At 41.1% G+C, this 24,551-nt stretch overlaps 1 protein-coding gene, 1 long non-coding RNA gene and 1 other non-coding gene across 4 annotated transcripts in view; 1 reads left to right on the top strand and 2 right to left on the bottom strand.

Moving 5' to 3' along the window:
- Positions 1–3,150: 3,150 nt before the first annotated feature.
- On the bottom strand, positions 3,151–3,267 carry LOC132009536 (small nucleolar RNA SNORA61). Its single transcript, XR_009402001.1, has one exon. It is a non-coding gene; the product is annotated as a small nucleolar RNA SNORA61 (small nucleolar RNA).
- A 1,077-nt stretch (positions 3,268–4,344) lies between these two features.
- LOC132013171 (uncharacterized) lies at positions 4,345–6,414 on the bottom strand. Its single transcript, XR_009402901.1, has 3 exons — positions 6,161–6,414; positions 5,841–5,954; positions 4,345–4,512 (listed from the first exon to the last, which is right to left on the bottom strand). It is a non-coding gene; the product is annotated as an uncharacterized LOC132013171 (long non-coding RNA).
- A 44-nt stretch (positions 6,415–6,458) lies between these two features.
- The window catches only part of ALKBH8 (alkB homolog 8, tRNA methyltransferase), a 49,644-nt gene continuing 31,551 nt past the window's right edge, over positions 6,459–24,551 (top strand). Inside the window, exons 1-7 of one of the 2 annotated variants that reach the window (XM_059418254.1) lie at positions 6,459–6,505; positions 11,928–12,063; positions 15,765–16,002; positions 18,578–18,709; positions 19,625–19,720; positions 21,546–21,650; positions 22,768–22,838. In XM_059418254.1, coding sequence (XP_059274237.1) covers positions 6,492–6,505; positions 11,928–12,063; positions 15,765–16,002; positions 18,578–18,709; positions 19,625–19,720; positions 21,546–21,650; positions 22,768–22,838 — 792 coding nt within the window. In that variant the 5' untranslated portion in view covers positions 6,459–6,491. Of the gene's footprint in view, positions 6,506–6,631; positions 6,784–11,927; positions 12,064–15,764; positions 16,003–18,577; positions 18,710–19,624; positions 19,721–21,545; positions 21,651–22,767; positions 22,839–24,551 lie in introns of those variants that run through there. The other variant, XM_059418243.1, reaches the window with a different exon arrangement.

Below are 24,551 nucleotides of genomic sequence, written 5' to 3' on the forward strand. Positions count from 1 at the left end.
ACAGCGCGCACAGCTGAGCGTAGCTGGAAGACATTGAAAATTCTATTTACAGTTTCATGGAGAGCAAATGCGACTCCACTCCCCGTTGGTGTGCTGGAGGCTTCATCAGGTCTGCGTGTCGGGTTGTCACACGTCGCAGACTTAGAGAGCTACTCTAAAAGAAGAGTGGAGTGGGAGTTCTCAGGCAGAGGATCTGCCTCTGGTGCCTTCCCTCCTTTGCTTTAAGCAAGGCATGATTTTTGGTGCCTGGTAAGTTGCTTACATAATCCAAAAACTATTTTTGCAAAATGGACAAGGGGGTTAGAAAATTCTAAATTCCCTACAGTGGAGGTGAATAAGGGTGATTCCAGCTGAGCAACAGAAAATGGCAGAACCGATGCTTCTGGCACGACGGAGGTCTTTGTTAGCTGTAAACAAAAAGCTAAGTCCATCTAATCAGCTCTAACAAGAAATCCCCCCAAATTAGAAATGATCATGAAGATGATAGGAAATAGGGATTTACGTGCAGTGCAGTTAATGATGCAGCTGGTAAGCCTCATCTCTCAGCATGGATCTTTTTAGTTTGGTCCATTTTTTTAGAGATTAATGATGGTACAAAGCCATCAAAGTTAACATTTTTAAATGAATTGTTTATACATTTTTAAGGTTATTTGTTTTAAATTCTTTTAAAGGGAAATATTTTTTAAAAGTTGCCTCATTTGACCATCATCTTTATAAGTCACAAATCCCAGTCCTCTGGCCATAGCAAAGATTTTTCTGTACCCTGACTTACCTGCACTTTATTCTTTTCTGTCTGAGAAGTACGCTGCAAGTAAGGAATCCTGTGAAGCAGCAGGTCTTCAGCCTCAAGAATAAGTAAACCATTTTGTGTGTGGGGAGGGTGGGTGTGGGCATTAAAACATTAAATTTTTTTAAAGATTTTATTTATTTATTTGACAGAGATCACAAGTAGGCAGAGAGGCAGGCAGAGAAAGAGGGGGAGGGGAAGCAGGCTCCCTGCTGAGCAGAGAGCCCCGTTGGGTGGGGGGGGTGGGGAGAGTGGGGTGGGGGGGGGGGGGGGGGGGGGGGGGCTCGATCCCAGGACCCTGGGATCATGACCTGAGCCGAAGGCAGAGGCTTTAACTCACTGAGCCAGTCAGGCGCCCCCAAACATTAATGTTTTACAGGTAAAATCTTACATTTTGCACCTGACCGAAAAAACCACCAATCCTCCAAGCAGTGTTTTTATGTTTTATATAACACATTGAAGACTGGCCCCTTTTCTTTTTTCTTTCTTTCTTTTTTTTTTTTTTTCTTTTGCCTCTAATTACTGCACGGGAATTCTTTCACCATATGACTTTAAAACTGCAAACTTTTCATTGAATTTTTATCACCAAAGCATGAATAATGGATTCGGTTCTGAAATGTCACTGTGAACATCAAATGGTTTTACATAATGCATTCTTGCTGGAGTTTCAAGAAGACAGCAATCCGGGAAGCAGCAGAGACAAAAGTTTGGAAAGGAAACTTGTCATCTGATTTAAACTTGTCATGTACCTAGGAGGGATAAAATAAGTAGCAGAAGAATAAGGGGAAAGACTGAGAAATGAAAGTTGTTGTTTTTTTTTTCTTTTAAACCATAAATAGGAAAAAAAAAAAAAGCAAAAGTAGTACACTTGCCACTGAGGACAAGTGGGGAAAAAGCCAGAAGGTAGCCAAAAACAAATGATCTGGGTCAGGAGGAAGGGAAATTAGAAACCTTCTAAGATTAGGAATTAAGTCTGAAACTGCAGTGAAATGATTTCACAATTTGGAACCATTGTAAATATATAATAAGTCTCAGGGACTATTGGGAACATCTTTGATATTTTCTGATTGGGGATTTTTTTTTTTTTAACTTTAAATTCCCTGGTTAGCTTTTTAAAATTTTTTTTTAATTTTTTATTTGACAGGCAGAGATCACAAGCAGGCAGAGAGGCAGGCAGAGGAAGAGAGAGAGAGGCAGGCTCCCCGCTGAGAAAGGAGCCCGATGCGGGACTCCATCCCAGGGACCCGGAATCATGACCCGAGCCGAACGAAGGCAGCTGCTCAACCAACTAAGCCACCCAGGCGTCCCCTCTGATTGGGAATCTTGAAGTAGAAATGTGATGCTATTGAAATTCTAACTTTCAGTGCTTTATTAGTTTATGACAGCGCCCGTCCTTCCAGTGTCCCTTTCTCTTGGGTTTTGGGATAAATCCAGCTGCATGAAGTGTTTAAGCCTCTTATGGAATATGCTGTTACTTGTCTACCCAACAAATGTTTTCGTGTTCTTCTTGCTGATAGAACACTCATTTTACTTTCCTCCAGGTAGAGTGTACTCTTCCAAGGTCTCTTGATCACAGGGAGGACGGGCCTCATCTCAGCCCCATGGAATTAAGCATGACTAGCTGAAAGCAGCCTTGGCAATCCCAATCCCTTTAGTTAGTGATTGGTCAGGGGTAAGCATGTGTAGTAGTTTTCTATTGCTGATGTAACAAATTAGCGCAGTTATTATTTCACGGCGCTGAGTTTCCGTTGGTGTGCTTGGTTTTTTTGCTCTGACTTTTGTAAGGACAGAACGGCTGTCAGCTGGCTGGGCCCTGTGGGAAGGATCTGCTTCGAAGATAATATAGATTGTGGGCAGAATCCAGTTCCTTGTGGTTGTAGGACTGAGGTCCCCACTTCCTTGCTGGCCTGGCTGTCAGCTGGGGGATGCTGCTAGCTTCTAGAAGCCTCTCTCCAGACCCTGCACCCAGTCTCTTACCTCTCTGAGCCAGCAACAGTATGTTGAATCCTTTCAACAGTATGTTGAACAGTATGTTGAATCCTTCCAGTTTTTTTTATTTCTTCTGCTCAACCTCTCTTGCTCTGGCCAGAGTAAATGTTCTGGTTTTTTGTTTGCTGGTTTTGTATTCAGACCTTGTTTGAAGCAGCCCACAAGCTGTATAGCAGACTATAGATACTGGGAGGCCAGCTTCATTGTTCCCTTTCCTCCTCTTTTTTTTTTTTTTTAAGATTTTATTTATTTATTTGACAGGCAGAGATCATAAGTAGGCAGAGAGGCAGGCAGAGAAAGAGCCTCGAGGAAGCAGGCTCCCTGCTGAGCAGAGAGCCCAATGCGGGGCTCAATCCCAGGACCCTGGTATCATGACCTGAGCCGAAGACAGAGGCTTTAACCCACTGAGCCACCCAGGCGCCCCTCCTTTTCCTCCTTTAACAACCACCAAGACCAGTGTTAAGATCTGACGGGAAAGGGAACTAGAGGGCTGGGTATTTTATTCTTAAGGAATTGCATGGTTATATGGGGCCCCTAGATATTTTATTTTGAGGTCTGCAAACTTCATTATTCCTGCATATTCACAATTTCCAAAGGTTAGAGTGTGGATATCTTTGGGGGTCCATTATTCTGCCTCCTATAGTATGCAGTCCATGTATGATCAAAGAAACAAGAAGGAGTCCATTGGGAACTTCATTTCCTGGATGAGAAGGCAGAGACTCTTCTCCTTTTTTCCAGCTACAGACACTAGTATGGGGACAAGGTATCTGGAGCAGCTGCAGCAGCCATCTTGTAATGAGGAGACGTCAAGAATGAGGACAAAAAGTTAACGTACAAAGGCTGGTGGAGTGGGAGGAGTGGGAAGCACCTGGGTTCTTGATGATATTTTTGAACAGTAGAACCAATGCCAATGATAGCTTTTGTCTGGATGGCTTGTCAGTTGAGGAAAAAATCACTTTTTTTTAGAGCAGTCTGTCTAGTTTTCTGTCATTGGCAACTAAAAGCAATTCTGAATGATAGATTGCTCCTAGCCTTGATTTCTGGAGCTCTACTGTAGGATAGACCTCTGCTTTTCTGTGCTTAAAATGTTGTATTGACTAATCTGATTAAATTCATTTATACTGTAATTCATAATAAGCATCTTCACATCAATCTTAGCTTCACCTTGAGACTGTGCTCAGGATTACAGAGTCCAGGAAGGGGGTCCAGGGGTTAGAAAACTATAGACCGTGAGCCAAGTCCTGCTGGCATAAGGGGAGCTAAGGAAGGTTTTTAGATTCTCAAAGTGTTGTTTAAAACAAAACAAAAACAAACCAGAACAAAAAAAGAATGTGTGATCAGAGACCATGTGTGACTACAAAGTAGAAAATATTATCTGGTCCTTTATAGAAAAATCTTTCCAACCCCTGCACCTGTCATCCAGAGAACTGCTCCTACCAAGAAACTGAGATGAATTTTACTAAGGAAAAAGTCATTCGGACAGTATTTAATACCTTTGAGAAATTATTATAGATCACCACATAAAGCTTTTGGCACAGGTGAAGATGAATTCTACCTTCAAATTAAGTTTCTTTTCAGCTCAACGTTTATTAGATTTCTATTATTACAAGACTATAGAAGACCCTGGAATTACATAATGAATAAAACAGGGCCTTAATGTAGCTGAAAATTGCTTCAGGGAGTCATCTTCTCTGGGAGAAATGATCCATGCAGTATTCCAAGCAAAAGAGAAGGGCCTGTATAAAAAGGATTTCATACAAAATTTTTATGTATCCACCTTTTTCTAAGTATTTGGAGGCAAGGATGGACAGTGTGTGGTTGGAATTATTGCCTGTAACTCAAGACGAGAAAGGTAGAAAAGGAATGAACCATTTATTAGATATTTTATAGTAAGTAATTATTAGATCAATCCCCAAAGGCAAGTGCTGTTCTGTAGTTTCTGCATCAGGTCATACCCCAGTCCCTGTATTATTTTCACTAAACCAAACTGCCTCCCAAAGGGAAATCACGGCTGAAGATAAAAGATTAGGGAATGATTCACAAATCCCTCCAACTCTGGGGCAGCAGATGGGGAAAAACTATAGAATAAGAGAAGAGGGTCAAACAAAACCAGAAGGACTGCTTCTGTTTAACTGTGGAAAGATGAAGGCAAGCTAGTGAAAAACTCTAAAAACAAGTGATCAGAATGTATAAAGAGAATTAAGATAACTAAGGTGGCTTCATGGAGGCTAAGAAATTCAAGTTTTAAAAGCTTTAGGTACCTTCAAGCAGGGTGAATAAGAAGATGAAATAGTTGAATTTGGCCAAGAGGAGATACTTTACATTGTTGTCCAGTTTGCTAGCCATTAGCCACATGCAGCTATCTAAATTTAATTAAAACCAAATAAAAATAAAAATTCAAAAATCAGTTCCTTCGTTGTACTGGCCACACTTGAAATGCTCAAAAGCCACATATGGTCAGGTGGCTACTATATTGGACAGCTAACACATTTCCATCATCGTAGAAAGCTCCAGTGAAGTGTGTTTCTGAATGCATCTAGCTGTGCAGAAGAACACAATGGCGAGACTGAGTAGGTTTTCCTTTATACTGTCTCAAGTCGTTGGCGGTGTGTGTTTTGTCTAACCTCCCGCTAGCACTTGGCTCTTCATTGTTGCAGTTCAGCCTCAGCCTCATCCTCTCGTACTTGGGACTACTGCAGTGGCTGCCTACCTGCCCCCAACTTCTGTACTTGCCTCCTTCTAACATGTTCTTCAGGGGCCAATTTTCCTAGGCCAGCCAGCCCCAGCTTTTACTGCCCGTTCACTGTGACCAGGTACACCCATGGGGGCCCTGCATGGATGGCACTCCAGGAAGTGATGTCCTCCTCCCCCGTTTCCTCCCCCGCACTCACACAGCTCACAAAAAACAATGCAGACAGAATGGTGACAGTACATTCATGTCCCACACGGGACATTAGAGCGATAACAATGGCTAATCATCATCCTCTCCCGTGTCTTCTGGTCTGTTACCAAATCTTTTTCCTTTCCTTCTGCCACTGCTGGGTCCAACTTAATAGTTTGTTACCTTGTATTTTAAGCACCGCACCAGCCTGTTAGTCTTCTTACGTTCACTCTCTGCTCCCACCTTCCACCAGCAGCTCGGTCACATAGCACCATTTCCTCCAGGGCCCTCTCAGACCTACACAAGAGAACGGTTTCTATAATTACAGAGTTCTCTGTGACTTGGGGCAGCCCATCTTTCCTACATCCTGCATTCCCCCCCCCCCCCCCCCCCCCCGCATCCTTGCACACATCATCCAGCCCCTGTGTGATCCCCGCCCCCAACTTCCCAGGCACACTCATATTCCCTTTCCTCTCCTCTCTGTCGCCCGGGCGCGAGGTCACCTTTCAGACCCCCAAGGCCCTCGACCGTTCCTCTAAGAAGATTCAGGAGGACAGATGTACCAAGCTCAAGGAGGGGAGGCACCACTGTGCGACCAAGGGACACAACGGGCTTGACATTGACCATATGGGGAGGCACCAGAAGTCAGATGCACTCCCAGCCCTTACTATTCCCGCAAATAAATAACCAAGTCTTCAAGATAACGCAGAGTGGCTCACAGGCCTAAGTGAGGCTGCGCAAGAAGACGAGAGTCCAGGGCGGCGAAGGGGATTGTGGGAGCGCCGTCTCGTCGCCCCGCAGGCTCACGGGAAATGTAGTGCAGCTTCCTCCAACATGGCTGCGCCCAGGTGAGGCTGTGCGGGTATCCGCCGCTGCTTTTGGGGACAAAGTGGTGAGGCTGGCGAAGGCGGGTTGTCGGCCTGGCGAGAGTCCAGCCTGCGCCGCTGCGGCGATTTGTGGCGGTTCACACTGGCAGGCGGCATGGCTGCAACCCCGCGTTCTCCTGTCGGCCTCTCCCGGATGGGCCTGAGGCCAGAGGGAGGGCAGGGATGGCTGGAGCGGGCACCTGGGCTGGTCCGTGGACGGCGGGTCCTGTCGGTTTACCGGGTGCTCTTGTGTGTGTTCGGTACGGATGCTTATGTGTGTGTGTCACTCTTCTGTTTCCTTTGGGGTTGGGGACGGGCGATAACCGCTTGGCGAGGGTTAGTCTGGCGCTGCCGGGGCTTGTCTGACCTGTGCCAATGCAGCGAGGAAAAGGCGGTGCTGGTGGTCTGCGGGGTCACATGGCTGAATGTTGCTGTGCTAGCGTTTGAGTACTCCCTAAGGCCCTTGGGCCCCTAGGAGTGTCAGGCTGTGGTTTCAGTTGATTTTTATTTCACAGATATTTACTGAGTACCTACCTACTACTGTATGGCAGGCACTCAAGTCTCTGACCTCAAGTCGACGACAGTTTTCTGAGCGAGCCCAACACACAAATGGGTAATTATAATACAGTCTGAAAACAGCAGAGATAGAGGCACACACCAAGTATTAGTGAAAACATCGATGTGGGTCATCACTAAGCTCAGAGTTCTGAAGAAGTGGTTTAGGAAATAAGGCAAGGTTGCTTAAGTTTAGTAAGTACAGGCTTACTCAGTAAACCTTTATTGGGTGACTTTTTGTTGCTAGATCCTGTTCTAGGTGCTGAGTGCTCCAGGGTGAATAAGACAGACAAAAATCTCTACTTTCACTTAGTATATTTTTTGGTAAGTTAGAGAAGAAAGAGAGAAATCAAATTAATGAGGACGTAAGAAAATAGAGTAGGTATCCTTCAAAGAATTAAAACACGCTGATATGACAGGTGATGGGGTCAAATTTTTTTAACCATTTAAAAATTTTAATTTTCTTTTTTAGTAGGCAATGCAGTTTGAATAGCTACTAAATTCAAATTTATCTACAAGCCAGGAACATTTTCCTATGCTGCATCGGTTCATTATGGACACTCAAGGAGGGCAGGATCACACTAGTTTGCCCTTGGGGCAATATCCAATAGGATATGTTAGGGTTAAACTTACTAGCAGAGTCTGTGTAATCTCTAGTATCTTGTTCTCCCACAGAGAGTGTGCTTAGATCGTGTTTGATTAGACTGGACTCTGTATGGCGAATGCTCTCTAGTGAACAGTGACCTCACTCCCGTAGCATCCCATAACACTCCCACAGCATGGCAAGGAACACCCAAACCTTTGTGCAGTAGTAGAGATTTATTGGCCAGGGAAGTCACCTTGTTAGAAAGGGGGCACCTCCAGAACTCGGCAGCTGGTATCAGCCTATTCCTTGTGTTGAGGTGACTCAGACCTGCTGGGCCCGCACATTGCTAAGTCACTGGCATGGGGAACAAATGAGCCTTCGGGGCTATCTGGATTTGTCTTCGAAAAGGAAGAAGGGAAAAAAACAAAACACACTATCACTTGAATTAATAGGATTGTTTTTCACTCAGTATTTCTGATTGAGTTCCGAGTTGCAACTTTTTTAAAATTTTAAAGCATTTTCTAATGCTAATTGTTCGAACTCAAGTAAAACATTTTCAAATTAAAAAGGAAAAGGAAGAAGAGATGACAGAATGTGATCACGCAGCTCCATCTGCTGGTACGAGGCTCTTACTGTCATACTTTTTAAAAAGATGTTCAGCATCTTTTTCTTATTTCTTCTACATTGCAGTCTTGGCTCATGTGACATATTAAAAGAAGAATTCTGAGTGTATTTATCCCTTGTTTTCCATTTCACACTGCAAAGATGCCATTCCAAAGAAGATGATCTTGAATGGCAGTAAGATAGTTCCTTTGAGGGCTTTAAGCTTTTCTTTGTCTTCTTAAACCATTCTGCTCCTGCTCTTCTGGAAGTTATCAACAATTTATTAATAGTCATATTTAATTCTTTTAACAAATTTATGAGCTAGTGTCAGAAATTAACACAGCGAGACATGAATGTAGTGAAAACAGATTTTATTTAGGAACTACTGACAGTAGAGGAAAGAGCTGAGCTCCCTTCCAGTTTGTGAGAAATGATTTGGGTGTTTTAAAGGTAGAATGGGGTGAGGTAGAGCAGGGGCTCCACAGAGTCAGAGAAGTGAAAAACCACAAGGGGTTGGTCATTGCAAATGCAATTAGGCCAGCTGTGTTTGCTAGCTAGCAGTTAAAAATAGGATTCTGTCCTGCCACAGAGACTGGGAAACAGAGGCCCTGTCCTTCCTGATGATTACATTTCAAAGGAATGGCTCTCAGGTCCTTGAGAAAGATACTTCTTTTTTCTTTTTCTTTTTTAAGATTTATTTATTCATTTGAGTGAGAGAGAGTGCAGGTGCGTTAACTTGGGGTGGGGGGATGTCAGAGCAAGAGGAAAAATCTCAAGCAGACTCCATGCTTAGCGTGAAGCCCAGTGTAGGGCTGGATCCTGTGACCCCAAGATCATGACCTGAGCTAAAATCGAGAGTTGGTTGCTGGACTGACTGGGCCACCCAGGTGCTCTGAGAGAGATACTTTTGAGTTGCAAAAGATACATATTCACAATTGTAATCCCCTTTTAATAAATGGTCTAAAGAAGGGGAGATCAGGGGCCTATTGGCAGGTGTTGCTAGAACAAATAGTAAAATTTCTTGGCAGCATTTGTAGTTTTCTCAGGCAGGCATTGTGTTGGGGAAGCTGGGGCCCTCCTGGGGATGTGGCTTTTTGCAGCCAGAAGCCGTGATCCAGTTTGGTCTAGTTTTTTAGTGCAGGGTTTAGGAGGAGTTATGTGCCAACAGCAGGCACTGGATTGTTTCACAGGTGAGGAAATCCAAGCACAAAAAGAAAGAACTCGCACAGGGTGGTACAGCTAGTAAGTGGTAGAGCTGAGATTTGAACGCAGAACACTGTTATTATACTGTCTCACAGCACTCACGGAGACCCTGGGGAAACGGTGACAGCTATGACGTGATCTTTGTCCTCAAAGAGCTCATAGTCCAATGGAAGGGGCCAAACATTAGAATAGTTATAGTTATTATAACTATAGTTATAATAGTTATAGTTATAATCAGTGCAGTGTCAAAAATATCCCTTCGAGGCGCCTGGGTGGCTCAGTGGGTTAAGGCCTCTGCCTTTGGCTTAGGTCACGACTTCAGGGTCCTGGGATGGAGTCCCGCATTGGGCTCTCTGCTCAGCGGGAAGCCTGCTTCCTCCCCTCTCTCTGCCTGCCTCTCTGCCTACTTGTGATCTCTGTCTGTCAAATAAATAAATGAATCTTTAAAAAAAAAAAAATCCCTTCAACTATCTTCCTCCTGTCTAAGCTTTCTAACCTGATTTCTCCTTTTAGCCACTTCTTGCTGTCCCCAGCCCGCCAGACACCACAGCTGTGTATCTCACCAGGGCCTCAACCCTGTTCCATCCTCAGTCCTACTCATTCTGACTCCCCTTCCTCCTCACTGTCTCTCCTCCTGACGCTCTTCTGACTCTCCAGTTTCAGAATGATGTTTCTGGTCTCTCAGTCACTCGGGCCCTGTCCTGTTCAGAAATGATCTATGTCTCCTCTTTCCCTCACGTCTCTGTAGTCACCAAGTCCTACAGAAAGTACTAGAACTTTTCTTTTGTCCTGCTCCTGTCTCTCTTGCTCGGTTGCTGCAGGCCCTCCTGCCTCTCGCTTCCCTGCGAAGCCGTCCGGGCGGCCTGCCCTGCCGGCCTCAGCTCCGCCTGCACGGACCCTGTGGGTTAGTTCCGGTAGCTCGTGGCTGTTCTTCCAGGCAACTCAGCATTTTCTCTCTAGACATAAAGATTCGTAATGAGAGTTTTCGCTGTTTATGAACTGTTTTGGAATACATTTTATTTAATTTCCTAAATTTATTTTGTTTGCTAACTCTGAAGACTTTCAAGTGGGTGCAGAGTGGGATTGGAGCATCAGCCAGAGGTCTCTGCTCTAAATAATGTACGCCTCCCTCTCCCTCTCTTGGTCAGATGCAGCCATTTCTGTTTTTAGCTCCTGTTCTTTATTGCCTCGCTGGAAACCTCCCTTCCAGATGACTCCATTTTCCTCTTGCCCTTCTGTGCTCAGCTCAGGTTGACTTCTGTTTTGAAGTTCTCCCAGATTTTTCCCATTAACGGTGATCTTATTTTTTTTCGAATTCATGTCACATCAGAAGACTCTGCAGTTAACACTTAACTGTGTCAAGATACGTTATTCTTTCACTGTTTCATGTTTGTCTGTTTTCCTCAACTAATTTTAAGCTTGTCGAAAGGATGACCTGTGTATTGTAGTTGTAGGCTGCGGAGTGCTGAGACATTAAATAGGCATGTGTGTATCTGCCCGTTATCACTCATTTATCTTTTCAGCACATTTTTATTGAGCACCTACTATGTCTGACTTTCTTGCTGTCTTGGAGTTTACATCCTGATGGGGAGATTAAGCTATGAAACAAATCATCACAAATTGTGCTAAATTCTGTGACTGAAATAAGTAGGTAATGGCATGATGTAGGGTGTTGATTTGGATAGTGTGAAGGCCTTTGTGGGAAAGGGCTCCGTAACTACTTGCTGACTTACATATTTTAGTAGAAGGAAAGCACAGTCCTCTGGGGTTCTTATATCTGTATTTAAAAATTATGGATATAAATATACATAATATGTATAGCTTAAAAAATATTAAAAAACCTAAATCACCATATGGCTTAAGAAATACCTTTGATGCTTTTGTGTGTCCCTTTTGTATCACATTCCTCTCCTCCTGCCAGAAACAACTTCCGCCCTGAATTTTGTGTTTATTATTTCTTTGCATGTTGCTATATGTGTATTTTTAAACAATATATGGCTTACTTTGGGTTTTGAACTTTTTATAAATAGAATCATACCATATATTCTGTAAATTTTGTTTTCATTTTTCTTCCTCTTTCTTCCTTTCCTAACCTTATGTTTGTAGAATTTGTCTGTGGCACATTTTTACCTAGGACTTCACAAGTGAGGGGATATGTCACCTGTGGGTAATGTGGTGCCATTAATAGAGCTAAAGCATTGGAACATTTTGTAGAACTCTCAGAGGTGCTCTTGCTTCTTTGATGTTCTTGCTTTTTTGTTACCTTCTTAAATATCCCTTTGTTGTCCAGGCGTCAGTTTGTTTTCACTTCTCTTGGTTGGTGAAAAGTCAAATAAGCCTTTGAAAAAATGATCACATAGAAATATTTATAAACTACAGAATATATGAATAGCATTGTTATAACTTCCTTTAGGATTCTTAAAGTTGTCATTTTCTACCTTTTTCTTTTTTCCCCAGTACTGTCATGGACAGCAACCATCACAGTAATTACAAACTCACTAAAACCGAGAAGAAATTCTTAAGGAAACAGATTAAAGCCAGGCATACTTTGCTGAGACACGAAGGCGTTGAGACAGTGTCCTATGCCACTCAGGTAACCAAAAACTTACTGTTTGAATGTGGTCGTCTCGCCATGTTAATGTGTCATAGTCACATTTGTTACTAATTGCTCAGAGAAGAAGGCTGTTCCCCTTCAGTCTTGTGTTATGTCTCTGTTCAGTATACACAGGACAGGACCTACTAACTTTCTATTTTGGGGAAACACTGTATATAGAATTTGCAAAGCATCCTTCTATTCATTATTGTGTTTAATCCCTTAGGAATTCTTATGTGAGGAGTAGAGAACTAAGGCTCTGACCGGTGGTGTGTCCTTTGAGAGAATGGCTGAACAGAAAACTAAACCTCAGTCTTTTGTATCCTAATGTTCTCTTTCCCCTCTCTTCCTAACTCCCATTTTTGTTACAAGTATTTTGATTATGTTCTATAAAACAGGTTTAATTTATCAGACCTTATTTACAAAGACTTTTCATTTTTTAATGGCAATAATTAAATTATATATATTATACTATTATATGTATCAATTATACATATGAGGGACTATGAGACTTCTTGGACTGTGGGTTAAGAAGAACTCAGTTTAACTCTTACCTTTTCCTCTTATTTGTACATGAGCAGTCCCTTTGATCTCAGCTTTCTTTGTTTGTAAAGACCCAGTATCACGTGTGTTTTTATTCCATTGGATTAGATTCTAGAAGTATGTGACAGTATTTATTCATTGTTAAAATTCCACGTGAATCCAGTTTTTTTTTTTTTTTTTTTTTTTGGTTCTTAGGGGTAGGAAGGAAGATCAGCCATCATCTAACCAAGGGCAAACACAATGCCCTTGAGAAGGTGAAGCTGGGATTAAAACTTGGGTTTCAGACCAGTGCTCTTCCCTTGTATCACATTACACTGTCTTCTGTGCTGTGTGATAGTTTTAGAAATTAATCGGTTAAGGGAGATTTATTTATTCACTTATTTATTTAAAGATTTGTTTATTTTAGAGAGAAAGAGAGCAGGGTGGAGGGAGATGGAGAGGGAGAGAGAAAATCTTAAGCAAACTCCATGTTCAGCACAGAGCCCGGTGTGGGGCTTCATCTCACGACCCTGAGGTCATGACCTGAGCTGAAATCAAGAGTCAGATGCTTCCCGCCGAGCAGGGAGCCCGATGGGGAGCTTGGTCCCAGGACCCTGGGATCATGATGTGAGCCTAAGGCAGACGGGTAATGACTGAGCCACCCCGGAAGCCTGCTTCTCCTTCTTCCTCTGCTGCTCCGCTGGTTGTGTTCCCTCTCTCGCTGTGTCTCTCTCTGTCAGATAAATAAATAAAATCTTAAAAAAAAAAAAACAAAAGAGTCAGACACTCAGTCAACTGAGCTACCCGGATGCCCCTGTTGAGGGAGATTTAAATTTAGCAGGTAATAGGCCTGTACATAGATTAGACACAGTATTAATGACTTCAGAGAATTAAGCCAAATTCCTATAAAGAGGACAGCCTACATCATAGATTAGAAGTCATAGGACAGCACACACACTGCTGTTTCTGCCAAGAGCCATCGAGGTTGTGAGGCCTTCAGAAGATGAAACTGACTTCATCTCTGTTCTTCTCTTCCCAAATGTAACTTGCTTTCTTTTCCTTCTAGAGGTGTAAGGAAAGAAATGGTTAATTTTTTTTTTTTTCTGCCTCTGAGGCTGTTGCTAGTGGATCTGTTTTTTTAGATTTCTAGAAGCTTAAACCTCACCTTCATGGCTTCCAAATTGTCTTCTTATTTGGTCTTGGTTATTTTTTCTCCACAATATTTTTACAAGAAAGGAATAAAATTCTAGAAGAACCTCTAAGTGCATATTATCTATCCAGGAGAGAACAAATGTTCTTTTCATGATGCGTGCTAAGTATACATGCCTTTATGCACATTCGTAGCCGTAGTGTTTTTTTTAGAGCAGTGGTCCTCAAATTGTCAGGACTGAAGATAACTTTAAAAAAATTCTGAATTCTTTACTTCACATTATTGGGAAACTTGCTTGCTCGAACAATTATAAATAAGACACTTTCTGCTTTTAATTATATTGTGTGACTCACATACAGTAGGAAATAAATTCCTCCCTTTCCTCCCCTCTGCACTTGTTTTTGTGTGGTTTGCCTTTAGAATTGCCCACAGATCACTTAAACAGCATCCTTGAGGACCATTAGTATTCCTCAAGTCACACCTCACCATGCTCCTCAGTTTCTAGAAGAGGTCACGGACCCTTGACATTTATAACACCTTTGCAATTCCTAAGATTTGGGAATACAGAAATATTTTTGTAACTATGGCTACATGTAACCAAATTATTTTAGTACTTTATAAACCCTGTTGAATGAGGTCCAAGGCAAGCCATCTTAGACTAAATTTTTAATCATGTTTTATATCATTGTATTAGTGTTTTGGTTCATCATGTGTATCTGTGTGTTTGCAAACATATGAAGTATTGGGTCTTCCGTGATAGCACAGAGCTTTACTTTTGTTGTTCAGTTTTATAATAATCTATTACATTCTTTTAAGTCAAGTTTCTAGATATCACCATTTGGTGGTGTATATGAAACTAATACATTACATTCTGATCTCCTGTTTTGTATATAAATCAGGGCTCGGCAGAGTACTGTCCCCGGGTCAGATCTGGCTTGTAAGCTAAGAACGAGTTTTACATTTTCAAAGCGTTGTTGAAAATGAAAAAGAGCATGTGACAGAGACTTGCCTGAGAAGCCTAAAATATTTACTGTCTGGCTGTTTTCAGAAGTTTGTCAATACCTGATATAAGCAATAAAACTGGTAAGAGTAAGCCATCAGTGGTTTACTTCTCTTAGTCTACAAAGTTTTTAGGAGTCATAGATTATAAATTAAAAACCTTAACACTGTGTAGAGTGTTTTATACGAAGTGTTAGGCCATAAGCATCAGAATAAAAATAGGAAACTCTCCCCTCTACCCCCCCAACAAATCCCTTCAATAAGATTTAGCACAGGACTGCAAATAACAGGAAGTAAGCGTGAAATATAACTAAGGAAAAAGTTTAATTGCAAAATGACTGAATTACTGAGACACAGAAGAAAATTTTCCTGTTTTATATTCAGTAGAAACTGTAGTAATTTCATATCATGGTTATATCAATGTGGTTTCTGGAAACCGACAGAAACAGGTTTGAAACCCAACTCCTCCCTTGCTACCACAACTTAATTTCTCTACTATTCAGTGTCTACTCTGTGAAATGGGGCTAATATCACGTACTTTGTAGGCTTTGTTGTGAGGGGTAAGTAGATTAAGGTAGGGATAGCCTGGCAGAAATTAATATGTAACTCCTATTCCTTGTCTTCCATCTATTTCTCTTTCATTGTGTTAAACTTGTAAGTAGTAATAAATGTGAGATTTTAATTTGTATGTATAGCCATTAAGAAAGGAATATTTTTTACTGCAAAGTCTATTTAAAAATCAGTGTTATTTATATCATAGCTATACTTTTTAATCTGTACTATTTAATAAATTGGTTTATATACTATGGATGAAATTAGAAAACCAAATAACCCCCATAAGGAAACCTTTTTTCCCCATCTCAGGAGACCGCCCCCCCCACCCCCCCCACCTGCCGTCTTCATTACACCTTTGTGGAAATCTTATTTAAAAAAAAAACTTACTTTGTTTCATTTTAAAATCTTATTTGAAAACAAATGGGTTGATGCTAATTGCTCATGTCTTTTTTCTTCTTCTTTTGTTTTTTTAAAGAGTCTGGTTGTTGCCAATGGTGGATTGGGGAATGGTGTGGGCAGGAGCCAGCTGCTCCCCGCGTTAGAGAAGTGTGGCCTGGTGGATAGTCTCCTGATGCCCCCTAATAAGCCCTACTCATTTGTGAGATACAAAACTGCAGAAGAAGCCAGGAAAGCCTACGTCACCCTCAATGGAAAAGAAATAGTGGGTGATTCAGGACAAAAGATCATTCTGTACTTGAACTTTGTGGAAAAAGGTATTAGTATACAGGTGTCTTTTATGTATTTATCTATTTAAAGATTTTATTTATTTATTTGACAGAGAGATCACAAGTAGGCAGAGAGGCAGACAGAGAAGGAAGCAGGCTCCCTGCTGAGCAGAGAGCCTGATGTGGGGCTTGATCCCAGGACCCTGAGATCATGACCTGAGCTGAAGGCAGAGGCTTTAACCCACTGAGCCACCCAGGTGCCCCTACAGGTGTCTTTTAAAAGCAGTCGTTCGTTTTTCAGGAGTTTTCTATTCATACCCACATTAGGAGGTTCAGTGATTGTGAAACCAGACAGGAACTCAGTTAAGCAGCCCCGTTTTGTCTCACAGGTGCTGCTGACCCACCTCGTGTGTGCAGGCCAGTCGTGGAAGGGACGTGGGTTAGGCATAGCCTGCCTTTAAGGGGCTGGCCCTACTGCCCACATTATCCATGTGACTTATTTTGGAACCCTGTTACCGAATTGTTTTTTGTCACAATTTAACATTGGAGATTCAGATTGCCAGTTTTATAGCGTCTACCCAGAAGCTTTTAATCGCTTAAAAATCACTTGTGATCCGAGTAATTGTGTGCCAGACTTGCTATTTATGGGGGAACACCTCCAGCCAGCAGCGGTCCCCTAAGCTCTAGAGTGGCCGTGTCCAGCAGAACATTCTGTGATGATGGCAATGTTCGTACATTCACAGGCGCACTGTCCAATGTGATTGTGTGATTACGGAACTGGTTTTTTAATTTACTTTTATTTAAGGAAATATAAATAAAATCTTTGTAGACTGATATACAGGACTGCTAAAGAGATTATGGAAATAAGATGTACTGAGATGAACTTTGATGTAGATATCCGATCTCCCATTATATTTATTTGTCACCTATTTAGGCAACTTAACGTTTTGTTCAGGTACCCTAGGGATGGGTAGGTGATAATCTGACCAAATTTATGTTTTTGTAAAATAAGACTTAGGAAACTTATAAACTTTTGAACTAAAGACTTTATAAAGATATATTTTAAGAGTTATAATTCTCAGTATCTATATGTATTTAATTTAAAATATGACATAAGCTTTAGATTTAAAAAACTATTATCTCTGTATTGCATGTGTTTATGACCAGCTTTTGAAAATTGAATGGTTTGGGAGTAATTTTTTTTTTTAATTTTATTTATTTATTTGACATAGACACAGCGAGAGAGGGAACACAAGCGGGGGAGTGGGAGAGGGAGAAGCAGGCTTCCTGCTGAGCAGGGAGTCCCATGCAGGGCTGTATCCCAGGACCCTGGGATCATGAGAAAGTACTGTCCTTCGGTTTTCCCGCAGTCAGTATGTTAAAGGCTCAATAAGAAATTGCACAGACTTCTGGACTGTACCTTATTCGAAATCCCACATTAGATCCAGATGTATTTCCAAGGCTGTTGTTAGGAAATAAATCTTAGTAGAAACAAACAGATAACAGAACTGTGTCACAAATGTTTTGATACTGATTTTGATAATTACTACCAGAGAGCCACTGACTAGGAAACACAAGGGGGTATTTCTCATTCTATTTTTTTTAAAACTATTTTTAGGAAAAGTAAGTATGAATTACTTGTACTGTAAATTGCCTATCTTTAAGTAATTTTCCCCAAAGCATTTCTTACATAATTTGAATAAGTAATGTAATGCCTAACATGTAGTAAACACTTAGTAAATATTTATCAGGTGATTCACTATTTGTGTTTCTGAAACAATAATAAAATCTAATAGACATTTATATTATTATTTTTGTGAATTTTTAGGTTAAATAATTCAAGATCGAAAACTTCAGTAGAAAAATTGTAGAGATCCCATCTGTAGCATGAACAATGAGATCTCTAATGGTAAATGAATTGCATTATTCCCTTTAATTATAAATCTGTTATTCTTTTTCTTTCACTGCTACACTATCTTAAACTTTGAAGGGCATAGGGATTCAAATTATTTTAATATAAACTGAATAACTCTTTATAGGATGATATTTTTATTTCTTTAGAATATGTTTTTTGTTGTTTTAGCTTTTCCTGTTACTGGACCATAGCTAGCATCAAGAACTTAAGGGCAGGGCACCTGGGTGGCTCAGTAGTTAAGCGTCTGCCTTCGGCTCAGGTCATGATCCCACGGTCCTGAGATCAAGTTCCTCATCTATATCCTTGGTCTGCGAGAAGCCTGCTTCACCCTAAGGGCAAAAATGAGCATTTAAATTTTTGTTTTCGATATTTAGAGACAGTCTGGCTTTTTAATAGAGTGGCAAACTGTAGATATTATGGCAAACCTTATTTCTTAGTAAGATTTAAAAAGTAACTCAGTTGTGTTCCAATAATAATTAAGTAAACACTGTTTTTTATTTGCTGTTGGCTAACTGTGGTGAATGCACTGTACCATAATTTTTATCTTGGTTTTCATTTTTGTATTTTCCTATGTCATGTGCTTTTAGTTCTTATTTCTGAATATGAGGATTGGGAACTTTATGAACTGGTAAATGGCCTCTGGACAGAATTATTTGTATTTAGGAACTTTAAGATCTGTCTGTGACTGTTTTGTTTTGGTTTCCCAAGCACAATGGAAAGAGTTGGGGCTTCAGGCCTTACCTCCTGGCCTCATGGTAGTAGAAGAAATTATTTCTTCTGAGGATGAGAAAATGCTTTTGGAAAGCGTTAACTGGGCAGAGGATATAGACGATCAAAATGGTAAGTAAAACTTCTAAAATACAATATTTAAATGTCTGCGAAATGCCATGTCAGCGCTTCTCCTTTCCTCCTCCTTTGCTTTATTAAAATTTCTAATATTTCCTCAAAATTACTTGAAGTAGCCTAGATCTAATATTAGGTAAGTCATGCCAACATTTCTTAAGGGCATTAATAATAAATGACATTTATATAGTTATCAATTTTAACCTCCAAACTAATTAATATTCATTAGCTAACATTTGTAGAGCCAACATTGGTAAGCCCTTTCACATACATTATCTTCTTTGATCCTCTCCCCTCCACCCCCACTAGGCACATTTCCAGTGTGGGATCAGCAGCTCAGCACCTTGCTGCCACAATGCAGTGAGAGCCTCCTGGATTTATTTGCAAATGAGAGTTCCTCTGACTCTTCCCAGATCATAAACGGTCTTGTGAGTGGCAGCGTCCATAGTTGACTCTTCCGGGTTGATGGGATGAAACTCCAAGGCTTTGTAATCATTTTAGATGGAAAAGAACTGCAGAGATGAGGTAGAAGGGTTAAATTTTTTTTAATGGTTAATTTTTAATTTTCATTTATTTATTTTTATTTTTTGAAAGATTTTATTTATTTATTTGACAGAGAGATCACAAGTAGGCAGAGAGGCAGGCAGAGAGAGAGAGAGAGGAGGAAGCAGAGCAGAGAGCCCGATGTGGGACTGGATCCCAGGACCCTGAGATCATGACCTAAGCCGAAGCAGAGGCTTAACCCACTGAGCCACCCAGGTGCCCAGAGTGGTTAATTTTTTAAAGATAATCCAGTAGTTATCAAAAATTACCATTCCTAAAGGAGTCCTGACTCACAATTTTGACTTTGAAATAGACAAAGGAATGCAAATATTTTTCTCTCAAATAGTTTCCTTTCTTTTCTTCATTTAGTTCAAAAATCCTTGAAGCACAGGAGGGTAAAGCATTTTGGTTATGAATTCCACTATGAGAACAACAACGTAGATAAAGACAAGCCATTACCAGGGGGTAAGTAATTGCTAATAAACCACAAATGCTGGCTCAGGAAAGAAAGATTTAATGTACTGGAAGTATGTCATAGTGTGTTTCGTTTGCCATTTCTAGGTACACTGTTGAAATAGCTGATTAAAGTTAAAACATTTACATTACATTCATAGTGAGTTTTTGTGAAAACTGGATACATGTAGCTAAGGCTAAAGTTCCTCTTGAACACTGTCCTCACTCCCACACCTCTCAGAAGCAGTACTGTTAACAGGTGAGGACACTTGCTGTAACAAAGGAGTTTACGTCCATGCAGAGAGACTGTAGAAGTGTGTAGTTGTTAACATGTAGTGTTAGAGTGTGTGTGTTACATGTTCACATCTCACGTGGATGCCTCCAACTTGTTCTTCTCCTTTATTAAATGTTTTGGAGATCTGCCGTGAATATTCTTCGTGTTCAGTGTTCGACAGTGGTTTACTCAGTTAGTTCGCTGTTGGTAGACACTTAGGTTGTTTCTAGTTTTTAGCTTTATAAGGGCTGCTGTGTGTGTCTTTGTGTATATCTCTTAGGCAGGAAGCAAGAATTTCTCAAGGGAGACTGCTAAGTAGTAGAATTGTTATGTCAAAGCTGTGTTCATTTAAAAATGTTAACAGATACTGGGAAACCGCCCCCAGCTCAGCTGTATCGCCATGGTTCTTACCCAGCGTGGACCTCCTTCCCGCCGCCTCTACCAACATGTGATACAATAAAACTTTTAACTTTATAATTTCCTGATTACTAGTGAGGTTGGCCATTTTTATTTACCTTTCTGTGAATTCCCCTTCATATCCTTTGCCAGTTTTTGCTACTGGGTTGACTGATTAATAAGATTTTATTGTATGATCTGTAAATTAAACCTTTGGTAGGATTGTGTGGGACTTACGTTTATTTGTATGACTTTAATCTTACTGAAAGCTTATTTTCCCTCATAAAATAACATTTCTGACTTCAGTGAAAGTAAGTTACTTTTACTTTGAAAACTATTTTGTTTTTGTTTTTTAAATATTTAGTTTTTTGAGTAATGTCTACACCTAACATGGGGCTCAGTGGGACTTAAACTCATAGCCTGAGATCAAGAGTCACATGTTTCTCAGACTGAGCCAGCAAGGCACCCCGAAAACTGTGTTTTTTAGAAGGAAATAATTTAGGGGTGCATGGCTGGCTCAGTTGGAAGAAGGAGCAACTCTTGATCTTGGGGTCATGAGTTCAAGCCTCACATTGGGTGTGGAGATGATTCAGAATAAATCAGTTAAATTTAAATTTAATTTTAAAAAGTGGAATGATTTAAAATAACAAGAAAGAGTCATCAGGCTAATTTCCAGTTTATAATAGTAAATTTTATAATTTTATTGCTGTCTTACAAAATGTCGAAATTGTGAGCAAAATTTTTCTTTTGGATATTTTGTTTCACTAAAAATAAAATAACTTTAAAAGATTCTGAAGGTTTCATTTTTATTTTGTTTTGTCTTAGCAGTTTATTGTTATATTTAGATCTTGACTGCTAAATAAAAGCTGTGATTTTTCTCACAGTGGCTTTTCTAATTCCTTTTTTTAAAAATTATTTTATTTATTTATTTTACAGACTGAGATCACAAGTAGGCAGAGGCAGGAGGTGGGGGTGGAGAAAGCAGGCTCCCTGCTGAGCAGCGAGCCCGATGTGGGGCTCCATCCCAGAACCCTGGGATCATGACCTGAGCCATAGGCAGAGGCTTTAAACCACTGAGCCACCTAGGCGCCCCGGCTTTTCTAATTCTTGAGTAAAACATGCAAAGTAAATATTTTAATGTTTTGTCTTTATGATTACTGACATCAGGTCTTCCTGACATTTGGGATAGCATTCTGGAGAAGTGGTTGAAGGAAGGCTTCATTAAGCACAAACCCGATCAACTGACTGTTAACCAGTATGAGCCTGGACATGGTGAGTATTTTCTTATTTTCACCTTGCAATCATATATTTCATGACTGAGTAGATTCCTTAACTCTCTAAAATCAAAGGTATGATTTTTTAGCATAAACTAACTCTTTGCATTAATTTGCTTGTGTCTGTTACCTGTGTTGGCTATTTAATCCCCTGCAGATTTACACGTTAATCCCTTGGGGAATTTGTGTCTCAAAGTGTAGATAAGCAGACTGGTCCCTTCCCTGTCTGTGGTCTTTTTTCTTGTTTGTTTGTCTCAGCATTTCATTCAGAGAGGGGGAGGAGACTGTTGCAAAGACACAGGAGGCCTGTGTGGTGGGAGAGCCACTTAGCTTATGGATACCCAGAAGAAGGCTGGCTGGATGGTCTTGCTCTTGCTCTTCCTTCCTTCTCTGAGAATGTGACGATAATTCTAGGATGATATGTTAGTAAAAGTCTTTAGTCTCCTGAGTTTTTTTGCACTTTTTAGCAGCATCTCTGTGGGGTATTTGTAGTAGTGAAATGCTCTTCAGGATTTTAGCAATGGCAGACATCATGGGGTTTGGGGTATTTTCCTGCTTTTATCACAATGTATTGTAATTACATAGGTACCTGTCAGTCTTTCTATTGGTGTGTATGCTCCCTGAGGACAGGGCTCTGTCTTCCTGCTTTATATACTCCTGCCACGCAGCAAAGTCCTTCTTCTTGGGAGATGTTCAGTGAAGGTAGTTGAGCAGTTGATGTCGAAATGATGCGTGTGTCTAGTCTTCACACCCGGCTCTTGCTTGTGTTCTGCTTGTGCTTGGGGATCCCATGTTCACGGGTAAACAGCACTTTGGCATTGATCTGCCGCACGTACTCTTGGGCTGGGATTGGGCGAATGCCCCAGGTAAGCAGCAACTCGCATCTGGGTGTCAGAGCGGAGCCAGTGGCTCTTGGCCGTGAAGTGGAGAGATTTTCCATTCAGGTTTGGTCTGATGTCATGGAGTCACATTCACCCTCGGCGTTTGCTTTTCACTAAATGATGGTACCTTCCTGAGAGCAGCCGTGTTCTCCCCGGTATAGTGTGAGGCTATGTGTGTCTTCAATCTACTGAAAGGACAAATGAAATGACCTATTATTTTATTTTCTGTCCCAGGAATTCCTGCTCATATTGACACACATTCTGCTTTTGAGGATGAGATTGTTTCTCTCAGTTTGGGGTCAGAGGTAAATGTTCAAACATTTTCATTAGCCGTCAACAACTCTTACCTTATATGATGCTGTTTCACGGGATTTCCTACACTTAAGTAAAATGAGGTAGGATTTAAACCTAAGTAAAGGTGCTAATAGCACCTTTATATCTTATAGAATATAAAGTGATCATAGCCTCTTCTTTCAGGTGTCTGAAGTTTTATGCATCAGCTGATCAGATGGTAGGAAAACCCCTGTTTTTTTCACATATTTTTACACATTTCACTTTGTAGCTGGTGAAGACTAGCCAGACTCCCCTCCTGACGTGCCGCAGTGCCACCTAGTGGCAACAGATGGTGGCTGCGCGCCACAGGAAAAGGAACACAGAACTAAAATGTGTGTCCAGAATTTTGATACTTTTCCACATAGATTACCTGATTCATTCCCTTCAGAAACTCTGAGAAGTCCACGATAATATGCTGATTTTTACAGACGAAGAATATGAGGTTCATGTTTATTCATCGACTTGTTTGTATAGCTGCACTTTCCTTGAGCTGCTCAAGAAGATAGAAAAAGCATGATTTAAAGGGATGGGTGCAGACTGCAGGTATAATTTTAGTTAGAAATCAGTATTTTAAGTCCAGAAGAGCCTTTAAAATATCAGGTCCTCTAATCTAGCCAGAGGTTGCTTCAAAATCTGATCTTGTTCCTAGAGGTGAATACTGTTTCCTAGGTTGTTTTGTTTTGCCTTTGTGAGGTCCCTATCACTAGGTTTTTGGTGCTTTGGCTTTTTAAATGATGCTGAACTCATGTGATGATGGCAGTGCTGTGACGTGAGAGTTAGTACTCTTTGATGTGTCTTGTCACCCACATGTGTGGATTTTTATTAAATGCTTTATAAATAAGGAGGACACGTAGGAAAAACAAAGAGCTCTTCTCTGTCTGGCTTGTTTTTATTTTACCTGTTATCCTGGCTTGTGGCTTTAGGGGATCCGTAAGTAAAGAACGTCTTTGTCTTTTCCTCTCAATTGTCTAACCAGCTGAGAAAGGAGACACAGCTGGAGATCAGAGTGTGGGCTTTACTACTGAGAAAACACGGCAGAGAATGGCTTTAGATCTGTAGCCACGTGGACGTATTAATACTTCACATCTGAATTAAAGTGACTTGCTGTGCTTGTCACCGGTGCAGCCAGACAGCTGGAGACCTTGCTTGTGGAGGCAAGAGCTTCCTCTCTAACAGGACATGAAGGAGCACATATTAGGTTCTGCAGACCGTGTAGATCTGAAAAAGAGAGCAAGCGAAGAGCTCAGCCGAGCGAGCGTGGCCCCAGTCTAGCTACTGCCCTGAGCCAGGCCCTCTCTCCTGGGCAATTAAAAGTGAAGGGTTGGCGGGGGCACCTGGGTGGCTCACTAGGTTCCGGGACCAACCCTTGATTTCAGCTCAGGTCATGGTATCAGTCATGGTTGTGAGATCGAGCCCTGAGTTGGGACAGTTGGCAGCGATTCTGCTGGAGATTTTCTCCCTCTGCCCCTCCCCCTGGTCACACGCATGCACTTGTGCTCTCTCTCTCTCCAAAAAGAAAAAAGAGTGAAGGAGTAGAGAAAAGCCAGGTATGTTGTTCCTTTGCTTTTACTCTGGTGGAAATTTCTGCCCCACCTACGGAAATATGAGAAGTGAAACTAAATGTTCTTCCACCACTGGAAGTCATAAAGAAGGGAAAAGAAGGGAAAACGTGCCCTGCACTGATA

This window comes from Mustela nigripes, chromosome 1, assembly GCF_022355385.1.
Source record: "Mustela nigripes isolate SB6536 chromosome 1, MUSNIG.SB6536, whole genome shotgun sequence".
NCBI lineage: Eukaryota > Metazoa > Chordata > Mammalia > Carnivora > Mustelidae > Mustela > Mustela nigripes.